This window comes from Larimichthys crocea, chromosome VI (genome assembly GCF_000972845.2).
Source record: "Larimichthys crocea isolate SSNF chromosome VI, L_crocea_2.0, whole genome shotgun sequence".
Lineage (NCBI taxonomy): Eukaryota > Metazoa > Chordata > Actinopteri > Sciaenidae > Larimichthys > Larimichthys crocea.
Window position 1 is genome coordinate 22,193,773 of NC_040016.1, and position 12,705 is coordinate 22,206,477.

General features: G+C 43.0%; 1 protein-coding gene across 16 annotated transcripts in view; it reads right to left on the minus strand.

The window, feature by feature from the left end:
- col12a1b (collagen, type XII, alpha 1b) overlaps positions 1 to 12,705 on the minus strand; it is a 120,590-nt gene that overhangs the window by 43,270 nt on the left and 64,615 nt on the right. For 9 of the 16 annotated variants that reach the window (XM_027279113.1, XM_027279111.1, XM_027279116.1 and 6 more), the window contains 15 exons: positions 12,378 to 12,507; positions 12,053 to 12,201; positions 11,531 to 11,660; positions 11,022 to 11,161; positions 10,806 to 10,935; positions 10,577 to 10,716; positions 8,059 to 8,188; positions 7,715 to 7,854; positions 6,239 to 6,368; positions 4,966 to 5,105; positions 4,669 to 4,798; positions 3,081 to 3,220; positions 2,158 to 2,287; positions 1,504 to 1,643; positions 1,273 to 1,402 (listed from right to left, as the gene is read on the minus strand). In XM_027279113.1, coding sequence (XP_027134914.1) covers positions 1,273 to 1,402; positions 1,504 to 1,643; positions 2,158 to 2,287; positions 3,081 to 3,220; positions 4,669 to 4,798; positions 4,966 to 5,105; positions 6,239 to 6,368; positions 7,715 to 7,854; positions 8,059 to 8,188; positions 10,577 to 10,716; positions 10,806 to 10,935; positions 11,022 to 11,161; positions 11,531 to 11,660; positions 12,053 to 12,201; positions 12,378 to 12,507 — 2,029 coding nt within the window. The remainder of the gene's footprint in view (positions 1 to 1,272; positions 1,403 to 1,503; positions 1,644 to 2,157; positions 2,288 to 3,080; positions 3,221 to 4,668; positions 4,799 to 4,965; positions 5,106 to 6,238; positions 6,369 to 7,714; positions 7,855 to 8,058; positions 8,189 to 10,576; positions 10,717 to 10,805; positions 10,936 to 11,021; positions 11,162 to 11,530; positions 11,661 to 12,052; positions 12,202 to 12,377; positions 12,508 to 12,705) is intronic. The other 7 variants (XM_027279119.1, XM_027279123.1, XM_027279125.1 and 4 more) reach the window with 4 other exon arrangements.

Consider the following 12,705-nt stretch of genomic DNA (forward strand, 5'->3'; position numbering starts at 1 on the left):
TTCAGGTTCACTTCAGGAAAGCAAACGTACTCAACATTCATCACGGTTACATCAGTCCCGAAGACTTTCATTTAAATAAAGTCACTGTCTATCGCCAAAGTAACACTAAACTGATAGAGCCTGTATTTCAGTATTTATATATTTGTGGGAAAATGAAGCGGCTGTCTGTGGTAACATTCCTGCTCATGTATCAACAACAAAACTCCAAACTGATGAGCACAAAGACTCTCCAAGACTTCAGCTAAAACGTGATTTTAAATCTGTATTTGAGTGAAAAGTCTGCAAAGACTCGAGTCGACTAGTTTAGTTTCTTGAGGAAACCGAAAGATTCAAATCGTCTTCAATAAACTAAGTTGCCTACGATAACCTTTAAACAACAGACGATTGTGCTCGATTCTGATTTTCTTTCTGTATACAGTACCTACATTCATATATATATAGAAAGAACTGTAAGCAACTGTGACTTTACTTCACTGCTGGAGGAGATGATTAAAAGTCTTGCTCGAGGGAAGCTCAACAGAAGTCTGCTGTCATTTTAAAAAACGCTTTAAGCGGTTTAAACATCAAAAACACAGATGTTAAAGATGCTAAACTTTAATTCTCCCAGTCTTAACGACCTCAGATGACTCAAACACTGAATGATATCGATATATTTACCATCATCTGTTTTCTTCTGTTCGTTGCTTTATTTGTTTTTTATCTTTTAGAGTAAATCAGCCTTAAAGTCCAATTTAAATTAACGACTTGTGTTCGAGGAGGATTAAATCATCGGCCAAGAATCCGGTGTCACAGGATTTTACATTCGACATCAGAAAGACTGTGCGGGTGATATTTGGACAAATGTGGGATTTATGTTCCGCTTTAATGGAACTATTTCACGTTTCACTTTTACAAGCGAAAAGGCTTCAAAGAAGATTTCGTCCTTGGATTAAACAAGTCTTAAAAACATTCCCCCACAGCCTTAGATTAAAAGTTTTTGTACTTTTAAAAAGTTGCTTTCTAAAGACAGATGTCAGAAATCACGATATCATATGTGTCACTTTTATGACGCTTACGTTAATGTTTTTGTGAGCACGGAGGTGCTAAACTAATTTGAAAGCCTGCCCTGAAACCAATCACAGCACATGTTCATCCGGGTTCAGCTCGAGGTTTCTGCTCTTAAAGGAAGTTTTTCCTTGTCTATGTTGCAAGGTGCTTGCTCATGGTTGGAACTGTTAGATCTCAATAGTACGATCTAGACCTGATCTGATCAGACGTGAGTCGAGGACTTACGTGTCTTTCCCTTCTCAGTCTGGCGCAGACCTTCTCCTTCTGGGTAAACTGGAACCACCGTCACGGTGTAGGGAGTGTCGGACAGCAGGTTCCTCAGTACGGTGTTGGTGGTGCCGCCTGACACCTGCTCCTGCTCACGCATAAAAAAAAAAAACAGGATTATAACAGTTCTTGTTTCACATCATGGACTGAATGAAGCCGTGGATCGGCTCGGTCACTCTGAAGTCTCACCATGTCTTCCGCGCCTCCGGATGCGGGAACGTAGAAGAGGCGATACTGGCGGACGTTGCCCTCCGCCGGCTCCCAGCGCACCTTGAGGGAGCTGGTGGTGGGATCAGTGACCTGCAGGTTCTTCACTCCGCCCAGAGCCTCTGTCAACACACCACACAGCCATTACATGATTGTCAGTTTCCTGTTTGAGTTACAGCCTCAGACAAGTCAGACCAGCAGCTACAAATAACTCAGCTTGACCTCAACGGGGCAACAGATGTGTGGAGGGTTACCGCCACAGGGAGGTTCAACAAGCCCGATGTCAAGTGTCAATCACAGGAAAGTGACTTTCAAAATACTTTTCTTTGACTGTGTAAACTTCCTGCTCCTGTCATTACTGCAGATTATCGTTAGTGCGTTGTTATGCCTCCAAACAAACTGCTTTTCTTTGATGCTTTCACATTTCTTATGTGCAAAACAATAATTTTTCATCGTCTGAAATCACATTATCTTCAAAACAAGTAAAGAAAATTAAGTTACAAGAGCTGTCAGCATCTTGATTTTCAGACTCGATAAGCGGATTATCTGCGGTCTGCGTGCTCAGACCAACTAAGACAAGTTCTGGCTCTTGGTGATCCAGATGTGGTTACAGCTGCTCAGCTTTGGCTGACTCACTTGTCTTCCCGTTCTCCGACATACGTTTCCCCTCGGCGTCCGGGTAAATAGGCACCAGCGTCACTTTGTACTCGGTGTCGGGCCGCAGCTCTCTCAGCACCGTGTTGGTCGACATGCCGGATACTGTAGTCTGTAACGGACAAGATAACACGACTGTGAAGGAAGCTCGGCCACGGACAAATGTCGCTTTAATGTCCGATAGTATTATTTATATGTTGCTGTCATCTTGTCTTGAAGCTGAATGATGGTTATTCAACATTGTCAGGCGGACATCGTGTGCAACATTTCTGACACATTCAGGCATGCAGACATGTTTGCTATCTTTGGAAACTTGGAAAACAAAATAAAAAGAAGTTCTGTGGACTGGAATGATGTTTGTCTGTAGAGGTCAGTGAAGTTCAAAGGAAACAAAAGAGCTCTCTTCTTATTTTTGGCTTCAATCTTCACTAAAGAGTGTCTTCTTCTGCCACCGCCGCCAAGTGCTTCCTCATGGTGGGAATTGTCGGGTCATGAGAGGACGAAAGTCATGATTTGGCACCGTATGAATAGAAATTAATTCTTCTGCTTGTTCTTGTTTAAAAGGACAGGTCAATGATTGCTCAATGCTCAAATTTCCATTTCTTGGGGTGTCGTTTAACTTTAAGTACGAAGACTCATTCCTTGCCGCGGCGGCCCAGGGTTCGAATTCGACCTGTGGCTCTTTCCCCCATCTCTATCTCCCCACATTTCTTGTCCATGCTGGCATATAAATTTCAGCTTTGAAGGAAGATCTGGAGATCCAATCAAAAGCTCCAGAACAGCTGCTCAATAGACCCGGTTTAATCAGCTCATTTAAAAGAACAAAGAACAAAGTTAACAAGTATAAGAAGCTTTAGAGGAAGCAGAGTAGAATTAATGTTATTATCCCAACAGAAAACACCAACCATGGTCTCGGTTCCTCCGGCGGCGGGGACGTAGATGATCTGGTACTGCCTGACGTCGCCCTCGGCCGGCTCCCAGCGGACCCTGAGGGAGTTGGTTGTGGGGTCGATCACCTGCAGGTTCTTCACTCCACCCAGAGGCTCTGAAAGAGAGATGGAGACCCGTCACAGTCTGAAGAATTATCATGCAGGGAGCATCGGATGGGTGGGGTTCACCTCATCAGGACAGTCCAGATGTTTGTCAGGGCGGCTGTCAATCACAGAGGAGTGTCTTTTCTAAACTTCCCCATATTATATGAGGCATAAACGTCCCTATCAAGATGTTTTTTAGTTTTTTTACTGCTGCAAATAATCTTTAGCTTTTGTTTTATCCTGCGGGGCGCACCAGATGGGTGGTTTACCACATCAGGACTGTCCAGATGGATCAGAGGTTGCCTCAACTTTCTGGTATTCTTTGTGAGCCACGAATGTTCAGATACACAAAGTCTGTACTCAGTCTTAAAGGAGCGCATGGGTGGTTTTCTTGTTTCTCTTGTTTTGGTTCATTAACTACAAAAGTTTACTTCACATTACTGGAAGGTTTTCAGACGGAGTTCCTGTCCTCCAGGCAGCCACCGGTTTGGGTTCATTTCAGTACTCTGACATAGAAAAAGTCGATTTTTTCTCAGAGATATGTTGTTGTAGTGCTGTAATGCTGCGGTGGTGAGTCAGCTGCTGAAAAGATTATATTTATATCTATCAGCTCGGCTGAGAGGAAGACGTCAATCAAAGGATTTCGCCTCAAGTCCTGGTGGTGTGCGAGTTTTAAAGGGTATTTCGTGGAGTCGCACCACTTTGCTTGAAATAAAGAGCGCCTGTCCGAGCTTTAGAAGATATTTATTAACTTGAGGGAAAGCAAGAGGAGTTACATCACACAGTAATACAATAATCTGTTGCTGCTACGTCGGCTGGGCTTCATTTGCGAGTTGTAATGTGGCGGATCAGTCGTCCACCGTGCTAACCAGTTTCGTGTATGAAACACTGAGTTTGATCTTTGTTCTATGTCATGTCAACACTAGCTCTTTGGTTGTAAAGTGATCTTTGAATGCACCAACAGGGAGAAATTACCTAACCAGTTCAAGCGAGTAACATCATGAAATTGATATGAAAATGTATTGTGTCCGTCTAACGAAGGTGGACACAGTTTTTAAAGAGCCGATGGAGCTCCGGGACATTTCAGTTCTCTTAACTGCTTCCACATTTCCCCTCATTTACATATTTTCCTTCCATCTTAGTCCGTCTAATGACATGAGGGAGAGATGCACGATTGTCTTTCAACAAGAAAAACAACATTAATGAAGGAAAGATGATATTTCGTGGGGTCTTTAAAGGCCGACAAACATAATGATCCTTTAAAAATTGATTTTATGGACCTGCAGGGTGCATCAGCATCAGATAGGTGACGCATTTGTTGGCTCTCGAATAAATTCCCGTCTCCCATCTGACGCAAACAATCCAACACAAAGCATGTCAGGCCTGATTTTCTGAACAATGCCAACTCTGTGAGCTCCGTCTACCACGTGGACGAGAGCTAAGATGCTGAGTCACTCACTTGTCTTTCCCTTCTCTGCCTCCCGTATGCCCTCCACATCTGGGTAGACGGGAACAACGACCACATTGTAGACAGTATTGGGATCCAAGTTCCTCAGGGTAGTGGTGGTGGTTCCTGCTGACACTTCCTCCTGTTTCGGGGAAGGGGGGGGTTAAAATACCTTGATAATAACGATAACAACTTAATCTAATATAGGTGAGAATGTCCACAGAGCAGAGCTGAAACATTTCAAGGCTGCAGACGGCGTACGAGAATCTTCAAATCAGTCTGAAACTGTAAAAACACCAAAGTTTGTACCATTCGTTCTTCTCCTCCGGGTTCAGCCGTGTAGAAGACCTTGTAGCTGCGGACGTTGCCCACGGCTGGTTCCCAACGGGCCGTCAGAGAGCTGATGGTCGGGTCAATCACCTGCAAGTTCTTCACTCCACCCAAAGGATCTGAGGAGGAGGAGCAGTTACGTTATTTGTCCATGAAGTTACAAATAGTTTGAGGACTGTTCGCTCAACGCTGGACCCCAGGCTCGCTCTATATTTGTCTATTTTCTCAGAAAGTTAAAAGTTCAACAAAACCTGCGACCCACTAAGATAGACGCTCAAATGGGATGATAATGTTGACTCTGATAAGTTGAATGCTGGATCAGCTGTGCTTAAAGTTAGTTTGTGGTCAGGTTGACTCGTTGGGTTATTATTGGTCTTGTCGACATTTGCAAACTCTCCGACATGCACCTTTGTCTTGTTGAGTTCGACGCTCATCTGCTGGTTACATTTGTGGTTTTAAAGAGCTTCACAAAGTGTTGAGGAAGTCACTTTCAGGCAGGAGAGCAAGGTTCGTGTCCCGTGTGAAGCCAAAATCAACAATGATTTTCTTAATTTTTAGACTTAATCGAGGAAACAAAACAGCCTTGTCTGGATTAGGGAGAGATCGTGGTTTGGGTTTAAATAATAACTTGACTTTTAGTCTCACACGGCACACAAACAGCAGCTGAAGCTCTGAAAGGAAACTGTTCCCACGCACAGAAACAGATCTCACAAACGTCAAGCATCAGCACAAATGGACGTGGTGGCAAAAATAAACACACATGTTTTACAGTGTTTTCAAAGAGTTCCTGACACTAATTCTACAATGTTTATGGTCCTATAACTCATCGTGGCGGATAAATCTACAGCATCCAAATTAGTCTCTATTACAGCAACCCTTCATGATTTAGGATGATCTGACAATTGCTGAATTTTTAAATCAACTTGCTGCCTGATGAGTTAGCTGCTCCATCACGTTGTCACACAGAAAGTATTTCTGTTGTTTTGAAGTCTTTCAAATGTAATCTGCATTTTTTTAACTCTACAAACTGACCTGTTAGACTCTCTATGCTCTACTTTATATACTTTATAGTGTCCTGTCAGTCTGTGTGTGTTCGTCTTTATTAGGTCTTGGTGAGCTCAAGGTCCCCCGTAGGCAATAAACTTGTATTTGACTTTATTCTATTCATTGAGCGAGATGAGTTGGCTCAGCCTTGTTCTTCTCTGAAAGTCCAAGTCACGTCCCATAGCTACAAATCTATCCCCAGACTCACTCGTTTTCCCGTTCTCGGACTGAGATTTGCCCTCCATCTCATGGTAGACAGGCACGACGGTGACGGTGTACTCGGTGTTCGGCTCCAGGTTCTTCAGGACGGTGGAGGTGGTGGTTCCAGACACCTGGTCCTGGTTGGAGGAGGAAGAGAAACAACTTTGAACTGGGCGAACTCTAGGACGTGGGGAATTCTTAGAAAAGACATTATCAAGAAAAGAGACGTTTGGCAGAGGCACAAAGACTCTTGGGCTGAGCGATGTCACAGTTCAGGCTGTTGTGAGCCCAGTTTTTTTGGATGCAGCATCAGTCGGTAACTTTCTTTGTGCAGCTCAGCAACAGGAACAGTAGAAGCTCAGAGATAAAGATGGATTTGAGCAGAAAGATTCTGGCCCTTCGAGCAAAACCACCGAGTTGGCATGTGCCTTGCTTTGAATGCATTCTTCAGTCTTCTGCTGCAAATATAAATTAGCTCTTTGTCTGTTTAATTTAATAATAGGTCAGGAAACCTGCCAATAAGCTAAGATAACCTCAGCTGTTTCCAAACTAAATCATTCATTTCATAAACCAAGTGACATAATCTTGACGGTAATGAAACAGACCCCCTCAAGAAAACGCTTGGAACTTAGTCAAACTGTCCCACAATCACGTCAAATGTTTTCCATTAGTTGTAAGTAAATGTAGATTTTAAAAAGGCAACATCGTCATCCAGCGGCATTCAGTCCTTTGATAACTTGATATTGTACATTTTTCCAGAACAAGTAAAGAAAGTTCTTGCATGAAACTGCCTTGGAAACAAGCGCAATCATCTGACGATACTGGAAATTCTCCATTCGGGTTACGAGAACGAGAATCTGAGGCCAGAACACAGAACAGTACCTGCTCTCTTAAACGTGATATATTACTTTTTCTTTGCGGTGTGGTGGCGATCCGAACAGTTCTCACTTTAAGAGATTTAACTTCTGTGCAGATTCACACGACCTACTTCAAGAAGAAGAAGAAGTTGACGAAGAAACATTTCGTTCATTTGATCTCGTTTGTGTTTTTATGCATTTCTGCCACGTTGTCACTTTGGCTTGTTTTTCCTGAACAGCACATTAATCACAGTGAACCGACAGCTCAAAGAAACTCTGAGCACAGTAAAAGACAGATGGAGTTACAGTAATAAAAATAAATAAGGGTCTGTTTTTACCCGGTTGAATAAAGGTTAATACGGCTCTTCTGAACAATCACTTTGTTTTAAGGTAGCTAAAATGCCTGAAAGTGGTTTGAATTAGAACAAACATATCTCATTTCACATTTTCAGGCAGTCATAAAAACCAAGGCACTAATGAAGCATGGACGAAGCTCCTGGTAAAAGTCCAACATCTGGAACTGGCAAATCTTGACAGTAACATAAAACTGGCAGAGTTCTGCTGACTGTTCTGCCATTGACTGTCTCCTTTCTTAGTAAAAAATCATGGCGTAGGCGCAGTCTTACCACATCCTGCTCTCCTCCAGCGACAGGCACCCAGATCACGATGTATTCGCGAACGTTTCCCTCAGCGGGCTCCCAGCGGACGTTCAGGGTGCTGGTGGTGGGATCCGTAACCTGGAGGTTCCTCACGAAACCCAGCGGCTCTGAGCGGGAAACACCAAACAGGAAGTCAGTTCAGTACTTGGGTGTGAGCGTCACACAGCTGCTGCCTGATCAAAGGTGAGTGGTGTCCAGGGGGCCGTTTGTTCCAACGTTGGGCGCCAAAGAAACTTTTTCACATGTTCACACTAGTTCAATAAGACTGGGAGGGGAAATGATCTGTTTAATGATTTCTCGGAGGTACTCACTTGTCTTCCCGACATCAGACAGGCTCGGCCCGTCTCCCTCAGCGTAGACCGGGACCACGGTGATGGTGTAACGAGTATCCGGTAGAAGCTTGTCCAGGATGGTTTTGGTGGTACTCTCTGACACTTGCTCCTGCAAAGACACACGTGGTGAACTTGCAAACTACCCTTCATAACGAGGGGTTAAATTCCTACTGAGCTGCAAGCTTTGACCTCCAGCAGGGGGAAAGACAAAACCTCCCTTGAGGGGGGCGGTCGGTAGCATAGTGGGTTAAGCAGCCGCCCCGTGTGTGGAGGCTATAGTCCTCGCTGCAGGTGGCCCTGGCTTTGTGCTAAAGCGCAAACATTTTCCAAAAAACTTTTTTAGAGCAGTACAGACGTTTAAAAACAATAAGACAGTTTTTCAACTTAAAAATGTGATATTTTTCCATAATAATTTGATCCATCACACCTTTTTTATAGCACAGGGGGAAAAAAACTAACATTTTACTTCACTTAAATTTTAAATGTGGTAAAAACTTGATCAATCAACCATGAAATTAGAAGAAAATGTAACTTTTAAAACAAAATGTTTATTCATAAGGTAACTACGGCTGTAATATTGATTTAGCTGAGTTATTTCTGTGTAACATTCTTTATTTCATACGCTGTCTGTGTGGATTTTACAAATTTCCTTGAACTTGGACGGACGTCAAACTGTAACTCAAATTATTCCAGTTATTCTAGGACGTGCAGTTTCTTCCTGGTCGCAGAAGCAACATATGAAACCCACATGAACAGTGTTCAGAATTCCTCTGGTAAAGAAGTTTCAGAGTCCTCTGTAAATTAACTTTGACGTACTAATTGGGTGTAAAACTTATGTCATCAGCAGAGACAAACACGAGCAGCCAAAGCATCAGCTGTGAGCTGTTATTTCATGGCTCTCTGCACTCTGAAAACCAACGGCAGGTGTCTGATTAACAGGATTTACTTATTCTCTGAAAAGACGATGACAGATGCTCTTTGGTGAAGGGATTTAGATGCTTTTGTGTGGCAAATGCATGATGGGATTATCCTGTCAAACGGCATGACATCACTAAATCCCCGCTGATGGCCTTGATCGTTTTGTTGCTTTTAAGAAGAACGACAGTTCAAACAAAGTCTGACAGCTTTTTTATTAACTTCTGCTGTGAAACTTGTGACTTTTGTCTATATTTGACGGTGCTTCTGGAAATTTAACCTATATTCTTGTTTTTACAGCGAGCACTGAAACGTTTGTCCAGAATCTATTTTTCATGTTTAAAAACACTCGAGTGGAAGGGTGTTAACAACGTGACGCCACGTGCCAAAGACATTTCAAACTTGATCATTTTCCAGATCAGGTTTCAAAAGTAATCCAGCAACAAACTTAAACAGCTTTAAAAGAACTGAAGAGGACCGGTCTGGACTCAGTTTTGTACATGTGTGTTGATGAAAGATGATCTCAGTCTAAAAGCCTCCAGAACTCCTCAGGTCAACAATGACGGGCTGATATCCAGCCGTGAGTAAAAAGAGTGTATCGGCTGAAGCATGATGACGATCTAAATGTTCTACTTGTGTCGTCGTCAGTATGTTTGTCTGGTCTTTTATTAAATCAGCTTAATTTCCTTCATTATCTTCTCAGTCGTTCTGTTTCTTCTGCAGCAGTGATCGTTCAAATTTAGTTTACCGAAGAACTGAAATCAAATCAACTCCAGTAAATTTAGTTTAAATTGTCCTAACTCAGCCCAAGTAAAATTAACTCGACTGAGCTCAAAATAACTTTTAAACTCAAATTAACTTGATTTGACTTAGCTTAAGCTCACCTTAAATGAACTTAACTCAAGTTAACTCAGTTTAATCCAAGGTAACTCAGTGCATCTTGACTGGAATTAACTCAAACTGTCTTAGCCACACTAAACTCAAGTTGACTTAACTCAAAGAAACCCAAGTTAACTCAAGTGAACTCAATTCAGCTCAAGTTACCTAACTCGACTCACCTTAAGTTAACTTACTAACTCAACTCGATTGAACTCAAGTTAACTCAACCGAGCTTAACTTGATTTAAGTTAGCCCGAATCAACTCACCTTGAATTAACTTAACTCGAGTTAACTCAGCTCAATCCAAGGTAATTCAACGCATCTTGACTCGAAATAACTCAAACTGTCTTAACCAAACTAAACTCAAGTTAACTCGACTCAGCTCAAGTTAACCTAAAGAAACCCGAGTTAACTCAAGTTTACTTGATTCAGTTCAAGTTAACCCAACTCAAGTTAACTTGACCCAAGTTTACTCGACTCAAACCAAGTTAATTGAATTCAATAAAATAAACCTGACTCAACTCATTTATTATATTTGTTATATTAACTCAATTAAACCCAAGTTGACTCGACTTAAGTTCAACTTGACTCCAGATAGCTGATCTAAACCAATCTGTAGCTTCAAATGATTCTATTTGTTTGTTGAATTCAATTGATGAATGGATGTTTCTCTAAACTAAACTAGGAAGATTTAGGATCTCACCACAATCTCCAGTCCTCCATCGACAGGAACGTAGATCACTTTGTAGCCCTGAACGTTGCCGTCAGCAGGATTCCAGGACACGGTGAGAGTGGTGATGGTCGGGTTGGTCACCCTCATGTTGCCCACTCCGCTCAAAGGCACTGGGAGCAGAAGGAGGATCGTTGTTGTTGGCTAACTTTACGACAATCCAATCACGTTTCAAGTTGACTGGTTACATAAAAACACTTACATGTCTTTCCGTTCTCTGACTGGCGCTTTCCCTCCCTGACAGGGTAGACCGGCACCACAGACACCGTGTACGGCGTGTCGGGCTGCAAGTTCCTCAGGATGATGTTGGTGGTGCCGGCAGGAACTTGTTCCTGTTTAAAAAGATTATAAATAAAATGTCATATAGACGTTTGGTCTCCTGGCTGGCTGGCTGAAGACGGGCGTAAAAGAGTCTCACCATCTCCTCGAGGCCACCAGTAGCGGGAATATAGAAGACCTTGTACAGGCGAACAGCTCCGTCAGCCGGGTCCCAGTTCACTTTCAGAGAGGTCATGGTCGGGTCCGTCACCGCCAGGTTCTTCACTGCTCCCAGTGGTCCTAAACAAGAGGACAGGTCAGGGCGCTCATAAAGACCTGAAATCTGAAGATTCTGGAGTAATGATTCCAATATTTTGATTTCTGTTTCATGTTTAAAGCGTTCTCAGCTGTCGGTTATTAGAGTTCCTGAGTCAGGAGGAAGTAACAAGGCCATTGACTGGTCTTTGGAATAAAGGTGTCGTTCATTTGTTTCATTTAATTTAGATACTTTTATAATCCTTTGTACAATTTGTGGTTGAGTTGCTCTTTTTAGATTCATGTCTTTGTTTCCAAACACATATTTAAAGACTAACTTAATGCCCCCTGATGAGTTGTAACACAAAACACACGATGATGACATGATGCATCTGAAATAAATTTCAGTCTTACTTGTCTTTCCCTTTTCAGACATTGTCTTTCCGTCTCCGGCAGCGTAAACCGGCACCAGAGAAACAGTGTAGAGGGTGTCAGGCTGCAGGCCTCGCAGCACGGTGTTGGTTGTGCCTGCGGATACTGTTTCCTGAATTTAACAAACAAATTAGACAAATTAGCTGCTTCCAAACCCGGACAGAAAACAAGCATGCAACTAGAACCACGGAACCACGGAAAGTTAGTGGTGATGATAACAGCAGCATGAGCTTTCAATGCGCCTTTGAAGCCATGCAATTGACCCCCAGTCCAGTTATGCTCCAACATTAACAGACTGGTTGCAGCGGGTTAGTCTGCGGTGAAATATTTCATTAGATTAGCTGTTATCAACAGGCAAGACTGGATCAAAGAGAATGTTGAAACTTGTAATATCAGGCTGCAGAGGTGCAAACACTGAACGGACGTGTTCACACAGGTCAATCATTTGGCTTCAGGTTTTTTTAACGCTGCACTGCACCGTCAGGAAGCCGATGGTTGTCCTACCAGTCCTACCATGCTCTCAGCTCCACCGACTGCTGGAGTGTAAATGATTTTGTACTCCTTCACCCGGCCCTCAGCGGGCTCCCAGTTTACGTTCAGGGTGGTCATGGTCGGGTTCGTGACCATCAGGTTCTTCACTGCTCCCAGTGGTCCTAAACAAGAGAACAGGTCAGGGTGCTCATAAAGACCTGAAATCTGAAGATTCTGGAGTAATGATTCCAATATTTTGATTATTGTTTCATTCATTTCAACTTAATGCTCCCTGATGAGTTGTAACACAAAACACACGATGATGACATGATGCATCTGAAGCAAATTTCAGTCTTACTTGTCTTTCCCTTTTCAGACAATGCCTTTCCGTCTCCGGCAGGGTAAACCGGCACCAGAGAAACAGTGTAGAGGGTGTCAGGCTTCAGGCCTCGCAGCACGGTGTTGGTTGTGCCTGCAGGTATTGTTTCCTGAAAAACAAATTACACAAATTAGCTGCTTCCAAACCCGGACAGAAAACAAGCATGCAACTAGAAATAACCACGGAAAGTTAATGGTGATGATAACAGCAGCATGAGCTTTCAATGCGCCTTTAAAGCCATGTAATTGACCCCCAGTCCAGTTATGCTCCAACATTAACAGACTGGTTGCAGCGGGTTAGTCTGCGG